The sequence below is a fragment of the Schistocerca nitens genome, chromosome 8, assembly GCF_023898315.1.
Source record: "Schistocerca nitens isolate TAMUIC-IGC-003100 chromosome 8, iqSchNite1.1, whole genome shotgun sequence".
Taxonomy (NCBI): Eukaryota; Metazoa; Arthropoda; class Insecta; order Orthoptera; family Acrididae; genus Schistocerca; species Schistocerca nitens.
The window spans coordinates 416,830,355-416,854,966 of record NC_064621.1 but is presented as its reverse complement, the minus strand read 5'-3'; the positions used below and the strand labels follow the sequence as shown (position 1 = coordinate 416,854,966).

At 38.7% G+C, this 24,612-nt stretch overlaps 1 protein-coding gene across 1 annotated transcript in view; it reads right to left on the bottom strand.

Moving 5' to 3' along the window:
• The window catches only part of LOC126199235 (sialin-like), a 56,677-nt gene extending 32,380 nt beyond the window's left edge, over positions 1-24,297 (bottom strand). Inside the window, exons 1-3 of the mRNA XM_049936026.1 lie at positions 24,247-24,297; positions 11,614-11,798; positions 8,238-8,471 (exon numbers count right to left, since the gene is read on the bottom strand). Coding sequence (XP_049791983.1) covers positions 8,238-8,471; positions 11,614-11,798; positions 24,247-24,289 — 462 coding nt within the window. The 5' untranslated portion in view covers positions 24,290-24,297. The remainder of the gene's footprint in view (positions 1-8,237; positions 8,472-11,613; positions 11,799-24,246) is intronic.
• Positions 24,298-24,612: the final 315 nt, after the last annotated feature.

Genomic DNA, 24,612 nt, shown 5'->3' with positions numbered 1-24,612 from the left:
AAATCACTGCTGAGTTTAATGAGGCCGATCATCCAGTCAGTAGGATATGTTCCTTCACCTATTGGTAGAAGTTGAACAAAATATGCTGTTGTATCACCTTTCAGTAGTTCAACTCTCATATTTTTTGTTAGTCAAAGTATTTGTATGTGTGATGTTTTTAAAGCATGCCTTGATCTTGTCTGCTTCTGTTTGTTCAAAATCTCCTGAGAGTATGAGTCGAGTTCCCTCCATCACTTCAGAATTTTCTCACAAGTCTTGTAATGTTCTATCCATGGCTTCAAGTGATTTTTGTGTGCCATTGTGCATTTGTACCAGAAGATAATTTTAGCTCGCTTTAGGAGTTAGTTTAGCTTGCTTTAGAAGTTCATCCCATCCAGATCATCTTGAGATTTTACATATCAGGAATTGTTTGTTGGCTATATTCAATGGTAGTTTGGTGGAATGGGCAGTTCATCCACCTTCCATTAATGTGGCTGCAATGGCAGATGATACCAGTCCAAGTGCAATGTGTTGTTTAGCACACATTTCCACCAGCAATAGATTTATAAGAAATGGTTTCCCAGTGCTGCCTGGTGTTTTCAGGTAACTAATTCCACCACTGTTGATGTTGATCTGGTCCATGACAACATTGTAAATTTCCTTGACGAGTGGTTTGCTGTGAGCAACGTATTGAAGTAATTCATTGATGTTGTAGCTTTTTTCCTTTGTAATTTCGAAGTTTAGCACATTGATACCATCTTTTCATGGAGTTTGCACCCCAAGTTGTACTAAGGTCTGGTTATTTGTTGCTAAAAATTTATCTTCTAAGTGAATGAGTGTTTCATTGAAGATGTCATCATTGAATTTGATAGTCAGTTCAGGATGGGCTTGTCATTAAAGCTATGGTGAATAAGTCTCTCATTCGTTCACCTGAGGCTGTGAGTGAGGCTTCTTGTAATGTTAATTCCCAGTGGTTGTCATTTTCAAGTAGTACTAAGCATTGTCATGCTTCTCTGTATGTAATTGGTAACTGTCAACACTCTTGAGATCTGTGAAACCTGTTGGTCCTTGTATTTCATGTAGCGACATCTGGAGATACAAACATTCAGTGCTGTTTGGACGTATACTTGGCCCAATGCACCAGTTTTCATGATGATCTTCTACTGGAGTACCTTGTTTTCATCACTGAAAGATTTTTCTTCTTGTGTTCCACATATAATAGGTAATGTTTTTGTGAATGGATCTGTTTGTCACAGTTGATAAGAAGCTGTTAATGTTGTATTCTAAGGTGGTTCACTTGCAATTTTTCCGTTGGTGTCTTCTGTCAAATAAACTCTCTGTCCATTCTCTAAATGCATGTCTAGATGCTGCACAGTGTGTTTGCATTCGTGTATGGGAAAACCGAAAATCTGCCTTGCTGATTCATTACTGTTGATGTATCTTCCTGTTTGGTACTTGAGGATATTGCCATTTCTGTTTTGTTGTCTGCTGTCTCTGGGTATTTGAAATACTGCTTTGTCACTAGCTTTGTTCACACACTTACAGACATATTTGGTGGATTTCACTAAATTGCAGTATTCTACATTTATGTGTGCTTGGAACATTTTGGAAATTAGTTTGTTATACGGTACTACCCATTGATTTGCTTAGCTGGTTGGTAATGTATTTGCCTCCCATGCAAGTGGGCCTGAGTTCGATTCCTGGCCAGATTGGAGATTTTCTCCGCTCTTGGACTGTTTGTGTTATTGTCCTCATCATCATTTCATCCTCTTGACTGAAATGAGACTTCCCAGGTGAGGCCTCCAGGCCAACAACACCATATGCTCCTTTCTATTTTTTACCAATTGATTGTCTATTTCCAGTACATCACTGCCTCATATTCATATTTTTGCTGAAGCCACCACTTTTGGTTCTGAATCATATTGGGATTGGGAAATTCTGCTTGGATGATTTTGTTGATACCTGTTGGTTGAATTCTGTTATGCAGCCATATAAGATTGTATGAATGAGGCAGTCATATTTGCCATTCCATTATGTACATCCAGCATCTAATGGTTCAAAAGATGTGGTATTTTGTCATAACTTTGATGATAGATCTCATTTGTTTTTGTCAGAAAATTCTGGCTATTATGTCTTGTCAATGCAGACGGGCTCGTCCATATCTTAGTTGTGCTTTGATTTCTGGCCACAATGAGTTGCATGTGAATGTTGTGAAGAGGTCAGGTCACCCATATTTTCTTGTGGAGGTCATGACATCTTGAAAGTGCTTGTGGATGTGCCTCGCACTTCCTATGTATGATGAGGGTAAGTTTACTATTGTTCCAATGTCATCAGAGTTTCCATAATTTATGACTGCGTCTTGAAGGTGGCTGTAGTCTTCTATACATAGTTTCTTCTGATTTAGTCTTATGTAAATTATCCATTGCACTTCTATTTTTGCATACATATCTACCAGGAATTATTAGAATAAACAGTGAATGCAAAGAATTGTATGTTTCATTGTCTCTGATCATTGAACAGTAAGCATAGAACTCCTTGGAGGTGACTTTTTGGTTTGTTTCTGCGCCTGTTTCAGGTTGGATTTGTTTCATGTAAAAATGATATCCATCCTCTTCATGCAGCAATATGAATGGATATTGGAGGGCACCAAATGAACAGTGTGTCTCTGCAATGCATTGTAGTTCTCCTCTTCTTTGTTGTACAATTATGTCACGCTTGTGTCTTAATTACAGTGGCAACTTTGTCTATCTGAGGTGCATTAAATTGATGTTCATGTTCTATCTTCATCATCTACTGGTGGTATTTTGTCAGCTCAAATTATAACTTTATAGTCATCAAAAATCATTCGGTCTACTGCTGTTTTGAATATGTAAAACAGTTGATTGTATTTGTGTAAGATCTTCTGTACATCTTGGACTACTTCTCATCTCAATCCACTGATATTTGTGCATTGTTGATAAATTTCTGTTTCTTCATTTCTGATGAAACATACTTGCAGAAATTTACGGTCTCCATTGGGTAGTGATATTAATGATCCCAAGTTTTGATAGATTTGTCCTTGAATGGGAAAAAAAAGTAATCAGTTTGATCTCTGTTAGTGTTGAACAAAGTGGTGCCAAAATAAATCATTTGGAAGCAGGTGGTGTACACTTTTATATTTTGAAGGAAGTGTTTTGAATCTGGAGTTTCCCCAATCACGTAACGTAAAAATGCCTGCAGTGGTGTGTTCAGTGGTGGTAATTGAATTTTCTGATTCAGGCAACAGAATCCTGATGTTTCTCTATTGAATTTTTTTGCATTGCAAAATTGGTAGATGTTATTAATTTTTTCCAATTACGAGATGTTTGTGTTTGCTATATTATTTTGTTGGGTCATAGTGAAATGCTTCATTTGTTATGTTGTACTGTTTACTTGTCTGTGCTTCTCTTAGGGTGATATTTTCATGGCTGGCTTGAGTTCACAGTCCTTTATTATAAGACTGTGTTGCAATTATTGATTCTTCAATCTGTTCATTTTGTTGTTCTTTGTTTTCCCTGCTTTTCATGGCGCTCATTATTATTTGTTGGGAACTTAAACATGCTTTGCACTCTTTATCTGTTTTGTTTTTTCATTGTTCTTTTTGTTTTTGCCATTTTGATTCAGAACTGGCAAAAGCTCCTCCTCTTTTACATTTGGGCATTGACTAAAGTATAAATAAAATAACCTTTTTACTAACAAATACACTAAGTACACTTTACAAATTTTTCACACTTGATTTATATGGAGTCACTGTATCACTTTGACTACTCACACTTCACTGTTTGTTTTTATTTATTCACTGCACTAGTTTTTCAGTTCCTATCTTTGTCACTGATAAGAAACTGATGCTTGAACCTGCGACAGGTCTTACTTTATACCCCTACCACTGGGTAGCCCCACCAGGGTGAATTCCAGAACATACTAGAAAGGCTTCAAATGGCAGACAATGTTCCAGAACATTCCACAACATTTGAGGGTGTTCTGGAATGTTCGACAATGATCTGGCATGTTGTGTGATGTTCCCAAACATTCTGGAATCTTGCTCAATGTTCCACACTATCCCTGAACATCCTGGATCAGTCTGAAACATTTCAGAACATTCTGGAATATTGTGGAATTCTCTCAAATGTTCTGGGACATTCTTAAACATTCTCAAATCTTCTAGAATGCTCTAGAAATTTCTAGAGGGCAAAACTTCCCAGCTCTTATATCTTCTAAAGCACACCCTTCAGGTAAAAATGGCAATGTTCTTCCTGGATGGGGTTAGAGGGCTACCATACCATATAACTCCCCTTATTTTTGTCTGATTTCATTATTTTTCAGTATTATGTTTAAAATTAATTTTTATTTGAAACAAGTCAATATGTCTAATTATACACAACTGAAAATGATATTGTAGCAACATTTTTCCAATATAATGTTGTGAAAAGGGACAGGAAAATATTGTTTTATTTTATGGCCAGTTTTGGTGTTATTTTTAGCAAACTTTTTTGTTATTTTTTGCTGATATTGGTGTTACTTTTTGTTAGTTTTTGTGTGATTTTGTATGCTTATATTTCAGACACTGTACATCCTTTATTTTGTATTATTTAATTATTTTTCAGTGTTATGTTGAAAATATACCTATCAGTTACATTAGATTTATCGATTTCCCACATCATGTTCGTACATTACCAGTATTGAAAAAAGAATCACTTACAGGGTGACAATTATTGAACTATATGAAAAAAAAATAATTACAAACTATGGCAAGCACACCCTTTATTCAACATGTAAAGGTCGTGACAGATATTTGGATCTAGGTTATGACATGTTTGATATACCTTCCACCATTGGCAATGATGTGACGTGGGTGAATTGCAAAATTCTGCTTGACCTGGAATTGCAAAATTCTGCTTAACCTGCTGCAGTGTTGAAACATCATTGCTGTCAATGACCTTCTGAATGGCTGTTTTCAGCTCAACAATGGTTTTAGGGTTATTGCAGTACACCTTATCTTTGATATTGCCCCACAAAAAGGAGTCACATGTGTTCAGATACTCAGAATATGGCGGCCAATTGAGGCCCATGCTAGTGGCTTCTGGGAACTCCAGAGTCAGAATGCAGTCCACAAATTGTTCCTCCAGGACATAAAACAGTCTTCTGCTTCGATCGGGTCGAGCTCCGTCTTGCATGAAGCACCTCTTGTCAAAATCAGGGTCACTTTGGATAATGGGGATGAAATCATCTTGCAAAATCTTCACATACCATTTGGTAGTCACCATGCCATCAAGGAATATCACACTAATTAACCTGTGACTGGACATTGCACACCACACAGTCACCATTTTGCAATTTACGACATGCTGCTCAATGGCCCATGAATATCCAGTGGAATGTGGGACCTCACCTCCATGCTGCAAGGGTAGGACAGGCCAGTATTTCATCTCTCCTAATTGGAAACCCCATTCACAACATTTTATTCCTCCAGCATATCGAACATGGGACTACTCGACGTGCCACCATGGCCGTGTAGCGAACTACTGCATATCATAACAGACAGTACACTGTGACCAAAGCTCAAGTACTGTACAACAGACATAGAATAGGTAGTGGCTCTAAATGTTACAATACTTGTGCAGATGCACAAATGGATGATGAATGTTGCAACCACATAAGAAAAACTGAAATGATCCTGATTTACAGAGAACATAGGAGAAATGTCGGGGCTCCTGTTGCCTCATATACAGAGCATTTTCCACAGAAAGCCCAGTCTCATTTGTTCATTTACAGGGTTGCGAGTACCTTTATCTCGGGTGACAGTGTAACACTGACAAAAGGAAATGAAGCAAACATGTTACAGGAGAAGCAAACAAAATAGCTGTAATAGTGGGAGTGCACCAACCCACTCATAAGCATCCGGCAATTACACTGAGATTCCGATATGTCCATAGGTATTATTTTCACAATATTGCGTCATCATAAGAATCATCCACACCATGTGTTACTGCATCAAGAACTTCATGTGGCCACTTTCAATAACTCAGTAGTTTTTTTGTGAATGGGCATTTTAACAAATGCAAATGACACCCACATTCTTTGTTGAGGAACTATTTTCTGATGAGTCTACATTCACAAAACATGGTAATATTAACTGGCATAATATGCATTACTGGAGTGTAGCCAATCACCATTGGTTGTGGCAAGCTGAGCATCAACATCCTTAACATAAGGTGTGGCATCATGGGGAACAAATTTATTGGTCCATATTTTATCAACAGGATGTTGAAGGGTCGCAAGTATCAAATGTTTTTGGAATAGGAACTACTGGTACTACTGCAGGATGGTGTCCTGGACATTTGACAAAATATGTGGGTTCAGCATGACGGTTGCCCAGTGCATTACTCAGTTGAAGCATGGGAGGTATTAGATCATGTTTACACTTGTTGGTGGATCAGCAGAGATCCACTAGGTTGCCAGATTTGGCATCGCCGGATTTCTTTCTGTGGGGATATTTAAAAGATAAGGTTTACCAGCAAGTGCCAACAGGCGATGAGGTCATAGTCGACTGTATCAGAAACGCCTCTGCTGACATTCCCAAAGATATGCTTCTCTCCTGCATATGGTCATTTGAAAAGTGGATCACTAAGTGTATTGAAGTTGGCAGTACTTTGTTTGAACACTTCCTCTAATTGAAGAAATAGAGCAGCATTTGTCTTGAGTCATGGCTGCAGAGGCATGTCAAGTAGTCCCCTATTCAATATATTGGAGGAATACAACATTGTGAATGGTGTTTCTAATGAGAAATTATGAAATACTGTCTTGTCCTACCCTTGCAGCATGGAGGTGGGGGCCCACGTGCTATTGGATATTCAAGGGTCTTTGAGTAGCATGTCATAAATTATTATTACCTATCCATTTCTATTTCTCCAATTACAGTGCCCTATGTGGTGAACTGAAGAAAATGCTTCAAACAAAAGTATGTAGATTTTGCCATAGAATCGTAATTTGCAATGAAAAACATTTGCCTCCTTCCACCCACACACAGGGTGGAATGAGGGGTCGAGTATGGTATCATTGGATGTTCTGCTCTGAGACAAACACATTAGAATTATAACTTTCTTTGATCTGATGTGGAGTTTTTGAGATATTTCAGTGTGTTCAGTTAAAATGAACACACTGTAGATTAATAGCATACCTGTAGGTGTGACGGTATTTGAAATATTCATATTTTTCTATCTTTGTTTCAATGGGCTTCCTTTCTTGAACATTTTCTTTGAATTATTCTGTTAAAGACATTTCTTAAACATGAATACTTACTCAAAATACTCCCAAAATATTCCTATCATTCTGTGATTTCAAATTAATAAAAATGACCTTTTAGCACGTATAGTAGACATTACTGTTTAGACAGTAAATGAAACATCCTGTATAATACTCTTTGGGATCCAGGAAAATGAAATCAGCACAGAAAAATTATTGATGAATGAATGAATGAATTAACTTTAGATGGTTTTGTTATAATGACACAGTTCATTTTACTCATGTTAAACATAGAGTCTAACTGAAATTTTTGATGCGACTTTAGGGGTCATTAATTACCTAAATACTTGGTGATTGTTGGAACAGGAGAAACCATTTCATTATTGAATTGCTTTGCAGATTAGCTAAATTTATCATTTAGATGCTGCTCTTTCACTATTTCCTAGTTACAGATGTTTCATTTCAATGAATTTGGAGGTATAACAATATTAGGATGCCTGTATGTGATACAGTGCAAAAATACATCTTATCAATCTTGGAATTCTTACTCATAATATTAGACCTAGGAGAATGAAGCACTAAACAAATGTCTTAGGGAAAATTCTTTGCAGTAGAATTAAATGAACACTTAATATGATAGTCCGCAGCTCGTGGTCGTGCGGTAGCATTCTAGCTTCCCACGCCCGGGTTCCCGGGTTCAATTCCCGGCGGGGTCAGGGATTTTCTCTGTCTCGTGATGACTGGGTGTTGTGTGATGTCCTTAGGTTAGTTAGGTTTAAGTAGTTCTAAGTTCTAGGGGACTGATGACCATAGATGTTAAGTCCCATAGTGCTCAGAACCATCTGAACCATTTTGAACTTAATATGATAAAAGCAGTGACTTGAATATTCCAGCACATCAACTAGTGTGGAACTCTGCTGTAATTCTTTTTTATGCGGCACATTTAAATCATAAAACTAGCACAGCTTTTTCTGATTCAAAGAAATTTCTTTACTCACAGAAGCAAGTCCAACACCGATGCGTGAGACCATGAAGACTACAGGCCCAGCATATGCTGCTAGTGGCCCCAAAAGTGTGAGGAGCCCTGCAGCAAAGAGTCCTGCTCCATACACCCACCGCCCACCAAACTTCGCAGCACTGTGGCCACCAACTATCTGCATTGCCACATATCCATAATAATATGAGGACAGAATATGACCTTGCATTTCCTCATCCCAATCGAATTCTCCAGTCTGCAAAAGAATGGTTTTGTTAACAGGTACTTCCTCCAACAGCATTAATTCATGATAACGTTATTTCAGTGATGCCCAGATACAAACATACAGAAAAAAGCAGGCCTTAGACACACACACACACACACACACACACACACACACCAGATACAAACATACAGAAAAAAGCAGGCCTTAGACACACACACACACACACACACACACACACTATTGTTAGACTAAACCAAAATAATAACACCACAATGGCACAGAAAAATCATATTCAAATCTGTGTGAGTGACAGTAATAATGATATTGATGTGTGTCTACAAAGAAATAAATGGAACCAAACCATTAACATTTAAATAATGCATGTCGGAATCTAAATGTTTGTATACTTTTGTTTCATTTTTTCTTTATTTCATGGAATTTACAAATGATTTATAGCATAAATGTCATGCATATGTGTTTTCAGTAATTCTTTTAGTTGTATAATGAGTTGGTTGTTCAGTCAGGTAAGAAACAACCAAATTTTAATTTCTTGCTTGGCTTTATGAGAGCAAGGTGAAAAGTTCTTGATCAGCTAGGGAAGTACTGCATTTTTTAGGTTAAATATGTACATATTATTCAAAATATACACTTTTTAGGTCAGCATACTTTCTCAAATGTTTTTCCAGTAAGTAGATTCCATCCCTGAAATTTTACTATAGAATGTCTGCAAAATAACCAACTGTGACTGCCATAATCTTATCACTGGATTTCCAGCCACTAATTTCTTTAGATGTGAGAGTAATTGGAAATCACAGGAAGCAAAATCTGATATAAATGGTGGGAGTTCCATCAGTTTTTATTACAGGTCACTCAATTTTCCCATTTCCAAAGTAACTTTGAGGCAAATACATCGTTCTGAGGAATGACAGTCTCTTCTTTTGAAATCCAGATTTTGCCTAGCATTTTTTTGCATTCAGTTCCCCTAGAATGCTTGCATGGTATCCACCAGTTGTCGTTTTACTGTATGCAGTATAATCATGTAGAATAATCCCCTTTGTGTAATGGAATATACATTTCACAAATATACTGGCTGATAAAATTTATCCACAAAAAGTATTGATTTCTTTCCAGAATGGAACAAATGCTACTAATACCTTAGTTTTTGCAACTTTTTTCCCGTATTCAACGAATGTGGCACCCCCCTCCCATTCTCACAAAGCTTCCTCTTAACTGATCCATGATCATGATCAATTTTGTAATCTGCACCAAACCTTCTCTTGTTATGTGCCTATGATGTCAGTTAATTCATACACATTTAATACTGATCATTCAGTATAACATTGTGGATGTTATTGGTGTTCTCATTTGTAGTTGCAGCTTTGTTATATTCTTCACATTCAACACCTTAAGGAGAAGTGTGGCACATTTGAATCCCGTCCTCCGTATCTTAAATGTTGAGAATCTACACCTGCACTCCACAAACCACCTTTTGGTGACTGACAGAGTGCACTTCCAGAACCACAATGATTTACTCCTCCTCCTGTTCTAATCGTTAGTGGTGCATGGGAAGAATGACTGTTGTTAGCATATATAGGAACTCAAATTTTTCTGATTTTCATGTCATGATCACTTCAAGAGTTGTGTGTGAAAGAATTTATGCTTTCAGAATTTCAACAGTTAAGTTTCAAATGTGCATAATGCCTCTCTATGTAATTCAATGATAAATTTTGTGTGTAATATACATATATATGTTATGAATTTATTGTATATAGCTTGTATTTCATTATCTTATGTGACAAAATAATGTACATATGTATGTATAATGACGACATCCATACAAAGAAATTTGTTTATGGATGAATAAATAAATAAATAAATTTCCCACTGAAGTATCATGAACATCTACATGACACTGTTGTGCTTGTACCATCTCACTGTGGCTTAGATGGTAAAGAAAAAGTAGATTTTCTAGCCAAGAAGGGCACAAAAATTAAACGGGCTGTAAAACTAAAATGTTGTATTTTGCAGTGAAGCACATTATTAACACATTTCAAAAAGAATTATAAAGTTCCAATAAAATTTCATGTGAGGGAAAGATCTGGAAAAATCTCATGTATCAAATGGTAGTGCCTGATGGATCAAGAAGAGAAGCGGTAGTCATATTCTGCTTGACTACTGGACATTACTCTTTCGTCATCTGTCTGCATGAAATATTCATCCTGCTGTCTTCAGAATGTGTTGTGTGTTACAAGATTGGTTTTCTCATGAACAAAGAATGTTTAAAAGAGTGTAAAAAATTAAGTGATTGTAATAATTCAGACTTAACAACATTCTACTGTGAAGTAAGAAGGCAAAATCATAAATCAAGTGTCAGAACATTGAAATAACAATAATAATAACGGCTTCATGACTAAACATACCACTGTTGTATGGATCTTCTCTGTTAGTAGTCTCTAGCAAGGGTCCTAAATTGAGGAGCAATACTCACAAATTGGTCAAATGAGAGTTTTGTAAACAGTCTCTTTCACGCGTGAATGACATTTCCAGGGTAATCATTGGATGGATCTTGATCTGGCATCTGCTTGTTTCAAAAACTTTCAGCCAAACTTGGTAAAAAAACAAGGTTGTGGCACAAAGGTACCTGTAACACTTCTAGTTATGCAGTTAGGTCAGTAAAGAAAACACTGTGTAATCTAATAGAACTGGCAGTCATAACAATAAAGGGAAAGGGTGAAACAATATTTATCCTATAGGTATCCCTCATTCCAACAGATTTCCCTTTTAACTTTAAAAGATTGCGCTTTCCACTGAGACTTGTGTTCCTGATGACAGTCAATAAACCACAGGGGCAGTCTATGAAGTACTTTGGAGTGAATTTGAGATGACCCAGTTTCTCTGATGGACAGCTCATGCTGCTTGCTCAAGAATGGAATTACTCAAAAATTCATTTAGTCAACTGGAGGGGAAGTTAAAAATCCAGTATGTAATTGAGTTTTGTGTTCAGTCAACTGAGAATTAAATAATAATATAGAGCTCTGTCTATTAGTATAATGTATTTGTTTAGTATAAAACTGTGATAAATTATCAATCAGACACCTTGAAATTAGTGATCAATAAAGAAAAGAAGGAGCTCCCTTTAGTTTCCATTGTAAGAAATAAGCATGAGGTTTACCTGTGAACTTGAGCTTGTGTTAGTCACTGTGATGGGACATGTATCATCAAGAACTGCATCTTCGTCCTTGTCAGGTTTGGATACCATTCCCACAATTGCTACTGACAGTGTGACCTTTAGCATGTATTGTAAAGCAATTCCAAGGAACCCCAACACAGCCACAGCATATCTTATTGGAAAGCAGGCTGCAAAAGAATTTCAAAATATTAGTTACACAATACAAAACAAGAAAGGGACTTAACTCTCTAATGGGTGAAAATTCTCCAAAGACTTGATTGAATACACTTTTTTATACATTAGACATTAAATGTGATGATATATAATGTAGATTCAGCACATTGACATCATAGATCTATTTTCTATAAGAATAAATCAGTGTGATGAAATGAGTGGTTTCAAAAGTTGAATGATTTTATTTTTCCATTAACTCATTTCATATTAGCCCACAGTTTGTCTTTTGTCAAATTGTAGAACATAACATTAGTATGCCTCACAGTACTCTGCATTATTTTGCAGCAATGTACCCTTCATAATAACATTTTATTATGAAAACTTTACTACTTACTATGAAATTGACAGTTATCCTGATTTTCTTTTTGTTGGGCATTTGACCATTTGTGTATCACATTTAACTCTGGTGATGCCTTCTGAGGAAGTGCCAAGAATATCCCCTGGTAAATTATACCAATCCTGACTCCTTCTTTCCATTGCACTCCTTTTATCTGATTTGGTACATATTTGGCAAAATATCCCGTATCATTGAAGAAGAGCACAAATGAGTTCTTACAAGGGACAAGTATGCTTTCTCCTTTGTGCCGCTTCTTGCTTACTTCATTATCTCTTTAACTTGAACAGAGACTAAAATACTTAGTTTGTCACCTGATATATGTTCACTGAGTGTCACATTATGTATTGGCATTGTTGTCTTGTTGAGATATCACACAGTCTCAGTTGCCGCCTGTATTTTATGCTGTTCCTGCTGTTGATGATTACTAAGTCACTCTTCTCCGTGTTCATCAACATTGGTCCACAACTAAGAATAAAATGGAAACATGAGGGAGGTGATAATCTTTGTTATCACTTTAGAATGTCTGAGAAATCAAACAGATAGGAACTACAGCCTATTTCATGAACCAGAAGCCACTGACCATAAGAATAAATAGATGATTTTGTTTAGTGTGTTTCAAACAAGGTGACCTTTGGTCAGCAGAGCAGTTGAAATAGGAGTAGTAAATAATATGGAACTTAAGTTGTCATACATGGATCTGGCAGATATCTTAGTTCATTAAGGCAGCAGTAAAATTAGGTGGATGTGGTGTGAATGTCTGGTGATGTTATTCCTAGCATAAGGACATAGGACTAATTCTCATTGAGAGCAGAATGGTCTCATGAGTTTATAAACATATTTAGATGATAGCATACTTCCCACACTGTAGTAACATTTTGGAGTAACATCTCTTATATATCAGCATAATAAACCCCTTATACAAAAGCAAAGACCCTCATAGTTTTGAAAAAGATTGCATGGGTTAGTTGGAGTGGCCTGTTCAAAGTCCCAATGTTTATCACACTCCCCAGTTATTGTTTGGCTAGAGTACAGCATCAGCTCAGTAGCAGATCACTTCACCCACCAATTATTCACCAAGGTTCAGACAGATTCTTCATACCTATCTACATATTACACACTCTGCAAACCAATGTCAAGTGGTGGCAGAGAATACATAGCATGTAACATGTGTTATGGTTTCTTCCAGTTCCAGTTGTGTATGGATCATGTGAATAATGACTGCCTAAATGCTTGTGTGTGTGGTGTAATTTATCTAATTTTTTCTTCACAGTCCTTATTAAAGCAGTTTTCAGGTGAATGAAGCATATCTCTAGATTATTCACTTAATACTTGTTCTTGAAACTTTGTGAGTAGTTTTCCACAGGATAATTCATGACTTCTTTCATGGTTAGATAATAATGGTCAGATAAGAATGGAAACAAAAAGTCAGTTTCACCTGTATGGAGTTTGGTAAAAAGATGTCCCCAAAGACGAATGCTATAAAAGTTGTAAAATACGCCTCTGATCTACTACTCATCTTTGGAACAAATGACACTGAATGTCCACATACTTTTCAGACATGTAGTGTAATGTATGCTCATATCTTATGTTTGAACTTTCAGTATCTCCTGTTACTAATGTGTCAGGTAGGCATCTCACAATTTTTAATGATTCTTCAGGAAAAGTCATAGAACTATTTTGTACACATCAGTGCTACAGTTCATAGCATCCTGCCACGTATCTTCATTGTGAGTGTATGTCTCCAGTCTCTTCATATTTTCTCACACCACTGCTGTCAGTTTTTTGCATCCAGAATAACAGATTAGTTCATGATATCAAATTGTGAAATGATGCACCTGTTGACGAGTACCTACACCTGTAGAACAACTTCAACCATTTGAAGAGGCTCACATTGTGGGCCTGCTGGAAGCTGGGTGTGTTTGTCGACAGATTGATGCTTATTTTGGGCACAGTGTGTTGGTAGTGTGTCACTGCTTTCAGCAGTGATCTGTGGAACATTGCCACACTCACAGACATCCACATAGTACAGACATACACAGACATCAACACATCGTGTGAGCAGAAGTGGCTGACTGAACATCGTTCAGGGAAGGAATCCAGGCACATTTTGCACCAGCTGTGTCACCAAGGACCTTTGAGAACCATCTACTTGCAACAGGACTCAGACCGCATGCGTTCCTGGCCAGGCTATCACTGTTACCGAGTCTCCACTAAGCATGGCTACTCTAGTGTTGTGAAAGAATTGACTGCAGAGCGGAATGGCACTCTGTTGTCTTGAGTGATGAGAGTGGTTTCTGTATGCATGCCAGTAATGAACATACACATGTACAGTGTAGACCTGGTGAGGTGCCTATTCTGGAATGTATTCCCCCACGACACACAAGTCCTACAGCAGGTTTCACACCTTGAGGGGTCATCATCTGATGTTTCTGCCTGGTAAAGTAACCAGTGCCCACTACATTGCACACGCTGTTATTCCCACGTTACTGCCATTTCTTCGACAGGAAGGTGGTATGCGTTTTCAGCAGGACAATGCATGTCGACATGCGGTTGCTTCGAACACATTGTACAATAACTCCTCCGGCCAGCAAGATCGCCAAGTTCCTAGTCAGTAGAATACGTGTGGAACATGATGACGTGAGAACTTACTCATTCTCTTTACTCTGCAAAAACCGTTACTGAATTGCAACGAAAGACGCAAGATGTCTGGAATAATCTATCTCAGCGGACCATTCAGTACTTTGCATGCGAGGATACACGCCTGCATAGCCGCCAGAGGGTGGTAGACGGTGGACTGATGCGACTGTTTGGGCGCCCGTTGTTGAGACGTGTGTGTTTCGTTTGGTCTGAATTCGTCACATACGTCTACAACGAAAAACCACCTGTTATGCCACATCAATAAAATAACCTTATCCTTGGGGGTATTGCATATTTGCCCTGCAGTGTATAAATAAAAACGGCAGCGACAAGTATGTGTCCCAAACCACCGACCACCAGTCACTAAGTTTTGTGTATGGTGCTGCCCTTGCTCACTGTAGTGGCTGTGCGGTACTAACTGCCGTGGTTGTGCAGATATGAGTGCTTGAAGTGATTGCCATCACATCGTGGTGATCCCCTGGACATCTTATGTCTCATTTGTATCAACGTATTTTTCAATGGAAAAAATTCAAGATTGGTCTCTAATTTCTCGAGTTTTTACGAATATTCATATATGTTTTCGGATGTTCTAGAATAGAACTTGGAAACGGCACATATGGCACTGCCGCACACGCCGGCAAAATACGTCTTAACCTGTGATTTGTGCAACGTATTAAAAGCAAAGAAACATCTTATCAATAAAATTTTCTCTTGTAGGCAGAAACTACTACACTTAGTGATGCAGTTCAACAAAAAATTAGCAAATACAAAATAGTGTACCAGATGAAGATAAAATATTTTAAATGGGTTGGTACAGTGATGAACCGAGACGAAAGCGTAAACTTCCCAATACCAGAAATTCCACTTATTTCATCCAATTTACCATTTAGCTTTAACTGGCTGCAATATCCGGTAAGATCAGCGTATAATATCACTATTAATAAAGCGCGTGGGTGAACAAACATTCCAATGTTGCGTTGATAATTTAAAACAACTGTGCTGCTCGTGAGTACAACTACACGTGCGATATACAGCATGGTGAACAACGGTAAAACTACTTCCTCTTTGCGCCCAGCCAGCCGTAGTAGCCGAGCGGTTCTAGGCGCTTCTGTCCGGAACCGCGCTGCTGCTACGGTCGCAGGTTCGAATCCTGCCTCGGGCATGGATGTATGTGATGTCCTTAGGTTAGTTAGGTTTAAGTAGTTCTAAGTCTAGGGGACTGATGACCTCAGATGTTAAGTCCCATAGTGCTTAGAGCCATTTGAACCATTTGAATCTTTGCGCCCAAAAGCAGAACACCAAATGAAGTTGATAATAATTTACTTTCAATGAGTTAAGTCTTAGAAAAATGAGATGTCTGACGTCATGTTCATAGAGGATACGATTGCACGTGAATCTGTGGCAGCATTAACGGAAGAAGGAAGGACCTATAGTTACCTCCAACAGGACGGAGCAACTGCTCATACAGCCGGGCGAACCTTGGAGCACATTTACACAATCTTCACGCGCTGACACAATCGTGGTCCTAGCTGGCCACCCAGTTCACCTGACCTGTTAGCGTGCCATTTACTTTGTGTGGTGAGCCCTCAAGTCTAAGGTATGTCGCAACAACCCATGTCGTTTCAAGAACTGCAACAGAACGTTTCGGACGAGATTGCAGCAATCTCAGCTGTCCAGTTTTGATCCATCTTCAGCAGCTTTCTGACCAGGGCCCAAAAATGCATAGAGATGAATGGTGGTCACCTTCAACATCTGTTATAGTAGGGTTAGTACTGCATTTCCTTTCCTCTCTTGTTTCCCTTTGCATCCCGGTACTCTGTTCTCAGGGCTACTTTTATTTGTCCCAGCCTGTATTTTTCTAATTGAGAAAACAAATGGTAAGGAAGGCCAAGCGCAGCGTATAGTTTCAACCAGTATTTAATATAGTGCAGTCTATGTGAGATTTGTGAAAAGTGGTGAAAGACGGGTAAAAACAGTAAAATTTGTTTTTGAATTTCCGGGTAGCGCGCTTTATCAGAAGTACAGAAGTAAGCGGGTTGTGAATAGTATTACGTGCTATGTATAACGCAAAATCGAGCAAAGCTATAAATGGTGCAGTGCACTCCGTAGCAACAAGGAAACCCACAGTCTGTCATTTTAAAGAAAGACAAACCGAACATAATATGGCGACGAGCATACGTGTTCTGCGTGATCGACATATTGTGTCCATTCAGCGTCGATTAAATATCGCGTGTGTGCTAAAAATTATCTAAACGCCTTAGGCTGTTCTTGAATGGCAAGTGGTATCAGCCACATTGCTTCGTCAAAATGAAACTGCAAAATATATAATGCGATTGTGAAACTTGATGTAAGAGACATGATACAGCGGTGCAAATATGGGACAACGTGAACTATGGAGCCCCTATTCAGAAATATGCAGGTAGGCTACTTCCCCTTTTTTTAACCTATTAATTTTCTTTTACATAAAATGTGAAGATAACGTATGATGAAATTTTATTTTACTGATTTAAGCTCTAGGTTGTTTCTTTCACCGATAATAGTGCTCTCCATCATGAAATAGAAATAAAATTTTTGCACCATTACCCATAGTTCAAAGTTTTACCACCGCTGAAATAACCGGCAAGCAGAACTAACAATTACCTGCCGTTTCAGGCGCTGTCTTGTACAGACTGTTTCGAAATTACTTGCGACTCACCTTAAAAAGTGCAGTGCGTCGTTTTATAAGCTTATAAAGTTTAGACGTGTGGATATAACAAAATTTTTTATTCCATAAAATTATGCTTACACGGTCGTGAACCATTGGTGGGGAGAACCTGGTATATGTTGTACGTAGAGCAGGAAACTGGAAAACTAAAACTGCGTCACTAGGAAATTGGGAATAAGCACACTTAAACTTCACAGAAATGGATTGAAACATGATAGTCAGGTCTACTGTAAAAGGACTTCGGTTGAACTTAAGATTAGTGAAAGGAACGTAGAAAAGGATCCCAAAAATAGTACTGAGCGATGTAAGTTACGGCTAATCTTAATTCAAACCAATTCCGATTGTCCGACTGTTCCGTTTAGCATCCCACGTCATTTGGTTCGGGAGTGTATCAACAATTGATTTTTAGGCGAAAACTGAAAGACATAAAGTAAACAATCTCGGGTCGACAATACTGTACAGATTCGTAAGATGTAAATAAAACTATTGTGTCAATTTGTAGTACATAAAATATGATTAAATGTTGTGGAATTTTAGTCAATATATTCTTCAATTGTTCGAAATTACAAACATGTCAGTGATCTGATATTTCCAGTTATGCACAATCCCGAGCATATAATCCTACACAGTAGTACTATTTTCAATCCAGAACTACTAACAGCTAATTTTCCCCCGGAGAAACCGGTTGTTCGGCTGTGGGGTCAGTAATTGCACGGGACCTCTAGCGTGCTGTATGGTTGAACCGCCTCCAGTGAAAATGTATTGTAGCCGTTACACAGCAGGCCTATCTCGAAGGCGTTGCTTTATACGACGCAGTCGTATCAGGTATCTAGAGCAGGTGATGTAGAGAGGTTCTCTTTTACACAGCCTCGGGGTTAATAATGACTAAAATCTGTTTCTGTAGGAATATCACCAAATTTAGAATCCACGAGAGGATAAAAGACACATGAATGCTATGTCAGGAGTAGTAAATTTGAATTAAAAGACAAATTATAAAATTAATCTTGTTTTTTTTTTTTGTCGAAATAAAGATGGTGGTGTGTGTATAAATATCTCATTGTGTCAGCTGTCTACTGCTTCTTTAAGTGTTGACCAAGTTCGGTCGCTCAGTTAGTAATTATCGACACATAAAAAAAATGGTTCAAATGGCTCTGAGCACTATGGGACTTAACTTCTGAGGTCATCAGTTCCCTAGAACTTAGAACTACTTAAACTTAACTAACCTAAGGACATCTCACACATCCATGCCCGAGGCAGGATTCGAACCTGCGACCGTAGCGGTCGCGCGGTTCCAGACTGTAGCGCCTAGAACCGCTCGGCCACCCCGGACGGCTATCGACACATCCCATCATAAATAAACAAGGGTAAAGTGAAGTATGGAGAAGCTTTCGATTCATTGCTGTACTAATTATTAGTAACGAAAACAGTTCCGTATAGGACATCTTAATAGATTGGAGAGTACATTGAATTTCTCTTGACAGGACAACACAACATATTATGTGATTGGAATCTTCCAGAAAAATAATTTTGGACGTGCGTCAGGGAAATGCGATAAGGTCACTACTAATCACGTTGTGTGCTATGATTTAACTGAATATGTTGGCCGCAATTTCAGACTTTGTGTAAGTAGGTATATGAAAAAGACTTCAAGGAGTATATAACAATTCTAGTCCTAAGGAATGCAGGAGCTGACAGGTGTGAATGGCTCAAATGGCTCTGAGCACTATGGGACTTAACATCTGTGGTCATCAGTCCCCTAGAACTTAGAACTACTTAAACCTAACTAACCTAAGGACATCACACACATCCATGCCCGAGGCAGGATTCGAACCTGCGACCGTAGCGGTCTTGCGGTTCCAGACTGCAGCGCCTTTAACCGCACGGCCACTTCGGCCGACACAGCTGTGAATATTTCCGAACTCTCAGTTCAGTAAGGCGTGATTGCGAAATAATAACACGAATTCTCTACAGAAGAATGGGAAAACTAGTAGAAGCCAACCACGAGAAAGATTAGTTTGCATTCTAGAGGAATGTAGGACGACGCGAGGCAATACTGACCCTACGACTTACCTTAGAAGATAGGTTAAGGAAAGGCAAACCTACGTTTATGGTATTTGTAGTCTTAGAGAAAACTTTTGACAATGTTGACTGAAATGCTCTCTTTTAAATTCTGTAGGTGGCTGGGGTAACATACAGGGACCGAAAGGCTATTTACAACTTCTACAAGTGTCGAGGGGTGTGAAAGGCAAGCAATGATCGAGAAGGGAGCGAGACAGTGTTGTAGCCTATTCCCAATGTCACTCGATCTGTACATTGAGCGAACAGTAAAGGAAACCAAAGAAAAAATTTGTAGTAGGAATTAAAGTCCAGGAAGAAAAAGTAACAACTTTCAGAGACAGCAAAAGACTTGGAAGGGCAGTTAATTTTCAAAGGAGGATATAAGATGAACATGAACTAAAGCAAAATAAGGATAATGGAATGTAGTCGAATTAGGTCAGATGATGCTGAGGGAATTAGATTTCGAAACTAGACATTATAGTAGTAGATGATGTTTGCTGTTTGGGGGCATAATAACTGATGATGGCCAAAACACAGAGGACATAAAATGTAGAATGGCAATGACAAGAAAAGCTTTCTGAAGGAGAGAAATTGGTTAACTTCGAATAGAGACCTAAGTGTTAGAAAGTCTTTTCCGAAAGTATTTGTGTGGAATGCACCCTTGTAAGGAAGTGAAACATGGACAATAAACAGTTTAGACAAGAAGAGAACAGAAGCTTTTGTAATGTGATGCTACGAAGAATGCTGAATATTGGATGGGCTAGATCACATAGCTAATAGAACTGGGGAGAAAAGAAATTTGTGGCATAATGTGACTAGAAGAGCGGACTGGTTGAGAGAACACATTCTGAGACATCAAGGTATCACCAGTTTGTATTGGAGGGAAATATGGGGGGTAAAAATGATAGAGGGAGACCAAGAGAGAAATACAGCAAGCAGATTCGCAGGTTGTAGTAGTTATTTGGAGATGAAGAGGCTTACACAAGATAGAATAGCATGGAGAGACTTCAGACTGAAGCCGCAACAACAATAACAACAACGTGAAACACTGTTACCCTTTAAGACTGTAATAATATTCAGCCAGTCATTGAAACGGTATAGACCCAACTCTTAATACAGAAAAGTGTTAAACTGTGTCCGTGAAACGTAAAAATATAGAAATTTTTGACTATATGGCTAATCAGTCACAGTTCGAGTCAAACACATCATAGAAATACCTGGAAGTGACAACGTTCGGGGATATGAAGTCGAATGGTTACAGAGTCTAGTTTCTAGACGTAAAAAATGACAGAATTCGAGTCATTGATATGATTTTGGAAACTGCAGCTGGTCTTATAAAACGAACGACTCATGTGGGACTCTAAACTGTTCGAATACTTGTTCGATTGGTGGGAGGGTGCTACAGAAATGACGCAAATTTTGAACTGAAAAACAAAAAAGAGCTCAACATATTGAGAAAATGTGCTTAGAAAACAGCAAAACCATTTTTATGGCATAATCTGTCACCTTTCTTGGGTCATATATATCGCTACCGTAGGGGCCGTAAACGTGAAATTCGGCTAAGTACAGTTCGCGAAGGCATATAAGCATTTGGTTGTCCTATGCTACATGTGTGAATGAAATGGGGAGAAGCATTGAAATGTGGTACAATGGAAAGTGCCTTCTGCCAAGTACTTTACAACTGGAACAGAGTTAGGTTTGTAAAGTTTCGGATCACTTGGCCATGCGCAACATGCTATAATTAAATCTCAGACCTTTATGTAACATGTCACGAATTGATATTCTGACAATGGTGATCTGTCCGTCGTATCGGGCGTTAAGCACGACGGCTCTATTAAATAATACCGAACGAGGTTTTCCTAAAACGGATAATATAGGGGGAGGGGGAGTTCCTACAGAAAAAAGGCGACGGTTGACTCCCTTTCCCCATCCTTCCCACAACCAGAGTTTATGCTCCGTCTTTGAAGAACTCCTCGTCGGCGCTACTTTAAACCATAATCTTCCTCTCTTTTACATCGAAGTACTCTGGAAACATTGTCAGTCACCTACATGGAAAAGTTACTTTTAAGATAAGACACATGCATTTCGCAATGGGATAGTGCCTAGTGAATCTGTACAGAGAAAACCTTAAAGCGGCAGATTCCTTAAAGGACATCCCAGCCCAGAATGCTAGGCAGTATTTAGCTCTGGATCTAGCGTAGTACGCTGCCTTTGATGAAATCTTTTGGATAAAATCACGAATCTCTTTCGATATGGTGTTGAAATTTCTTTCTTTCATTTTATCTTTCAGAGTAGTTAGCTTTACTCCCGATAGATAAATGCGTCTCTAACGTGGTACTGTCCAAAGAATTATGGCAGGTGACAGACAATTCAGTAGCGGAGAGTGGCTTCTAGGTGTCTGTCCTCACGCAGACGCAGGTAACGCCGGTTTGCGTTCCGACTTTTGTCAATACAGTGTTCTACGCGTAGGATCGTTATCTATCACAGCAGTGTTAAAATGGGCCGCAGAAGTCATACTAGAACTTAAACAGGTTCTATATTATGCCGTATCAAAATCTTCTTCATTTATTTATTTAATTACTGTAATTCTGACAGAGACTATATTTTAGATATTGAGAAATGTAGCGTTCAAATATCAGTATTTGCTGTAGGTTTATATTGCTCTGAGGCATCAAGGGATCACAAACGTAGCATTGGAGGGCAGCGTGGAGGGTAAAAATCGTAGAGGGAGACCAAGAGATGAATACACTAAGCAGATTCAGAAGGATGTAGGTTGCAGTAAGTACTGGGAGATGAAGAAGCTTGCACAAGATAGAGTAGCATGGACAGCTGCATCAAACCAGTCTCAGGACTGAAGATCACAACAACAACAATATATTGAAACGAAATACGGAACCTGTATTTTCTATTTTCGTGTGGTTTTTACCTGTTTGTGTTCATATAGTCTCTACGAAATTATAAGGGGCAGTCAAATGAAAACCAAACAGACACTAGAACGGCACCATGGAATTGTTCCATCCAAAGGTAACCACCACACACATTAAGACATTTACGCCACTGGGAGACGAGACTGTTAATTCCTGTTTCATAGAACGGGGTCTACCGCCGGCGGATCCACAACCACACCACTCTTGTACTTCCTCGTCCAACTGAAACCGACGTTCACACATGTCATTCTTCAGGTCGCCAAAAATGTGAAAATCACACGGTGAAAGTTCGGGGTTGTACGGAGAATGTCGCAGTGTTTCACAACCAAATCACCGAAGCTTAGCCTTCGTGCGATTGGCGGTGTGGGCACGGGCGTTATCTTGCAACTGGATGCTTCCTCTGATCGTCGAATTTTTCGAGCGTGAAACCACAACCAACGCGCAGTGATATTGGAAACGCTTTGCAGAAACTCAGAAGCGCCACATAGTCAAATTGCCCAGGAAGGCTGTCAGATGGAAATATCCTGTCGGACGATAACGCCCGCTCCCACACTGCCAGTTGGGGGAAGGCTACGCTTCATCCTCCGTACAGCCCGGATCTTTCACCGTGTCATTTTCACATCTTTGGCGACCTGAAGAAAGACATAAGTGGACGTCGGTTTGAGTGGAACGAGGAAGTCCAAGAGAAGGTGAGTTTGTGGATCCGTCAGCGGTCGACGAAACAGGAACTGATCGTCTCGTCGGCCAGTGGGATAATTATCATAATGCGTGCGGTGATTAATTTTGAATGGAACTATTCCATGGTCCCGTTGTAGTGGGCGTTCGAATATCGTTTAACTGCCCCTTATATGAAATTTCATCCTTGCCTCACAAGCAGTTTCAGCAAGTTACATTAAAAAAAATAGGATTTAGTGAGCTTTCTTGCGTTTTCAGACTGTTTGATTTCAAACATGGTTTCCGTGCAACCGAGAGTAATTCAGCTCACGTGTCGGTTGCACACTGAGGAGGTGTCTCTCATATTACCACTTCTGCAACATATTTGTTAAATCATGATGAAGTCTAAATTTGAGCCGTAGCTTACCCAGTAGTTCTATATTGTTCCCTCCGACAGAACATGATCGTTTACTTGTCCAGTTAAGCAAAATTTTAAGTTTTTATTTTCCCCTTTTACCACAGTATTGTGATATTCAATGTGCTTATGCCCTCAGCGTCCTGTTAGCAACAAAATTCTGAGCTCGTTTTCAAAATTAGTAGATTTCAAATCGCTTCTACTCTCTCTCATTAAAGAATTACTGAAAAACCACTTTGAGTGAGAGCTGAGAAAATATTTTAGCAACATCGTACTCGGTTTAATTGGACAACGTTATCGTAGATGAACTAGTGCACGGCCTTCTATGAGCTCTCAATAGACGGCTCCTTGAACCCTCCCAACAGAGAAACGGTATTGTTAATCGATTTTCATTTATGCATACAATCGGCATTTACCAAGTATAACAAGTTAATGTCATTGCAAAACTGTCTATAGAGTGAATTATGTTTGCAGGGCAACGAAATTATACCGAGTAAAAAAGCTGGTCTTTAACAAAAAAGTAGCTACGCTATTTTCTTCGTATATCTTAAGCAAATTATACCGACAGGAGTGACTACTCATTTTAAGTTACAACCATACTGAAACTCCGACGTAATAAAACGCGTAAGTTTAGTAAGACTGGACATATAGTAAGTATGCAATTTCTTACTGAATGGCTTGGCGCCAGGAGGTGCTGATGTCTTCTCCAACATGATTATGCTAAGCCTTTACTGTAGATGAATCTTTCAGATATGTCTTATTTATACATCTCTGTACCTTATCAGTAGCTTTATCAGTGTCTGTGTATCTACCGTTTTAGATATCAACTCATTCAAATTTATGAAAGACCATCAGAAATATTGTCTGGAGCAGAATATGAATGACCAGATTGAAGAGTCGGATTTAAAGATAAGTTTTTGATAAAAGTAATCCATCTGGATGAACAAGATTTAAATGTACGAGATTGGGAAGGAGACAAATGATTGAAATGCTGTCGACGTGGGAATCTTTTTCATTGGAACTGGTATTTCGGTGA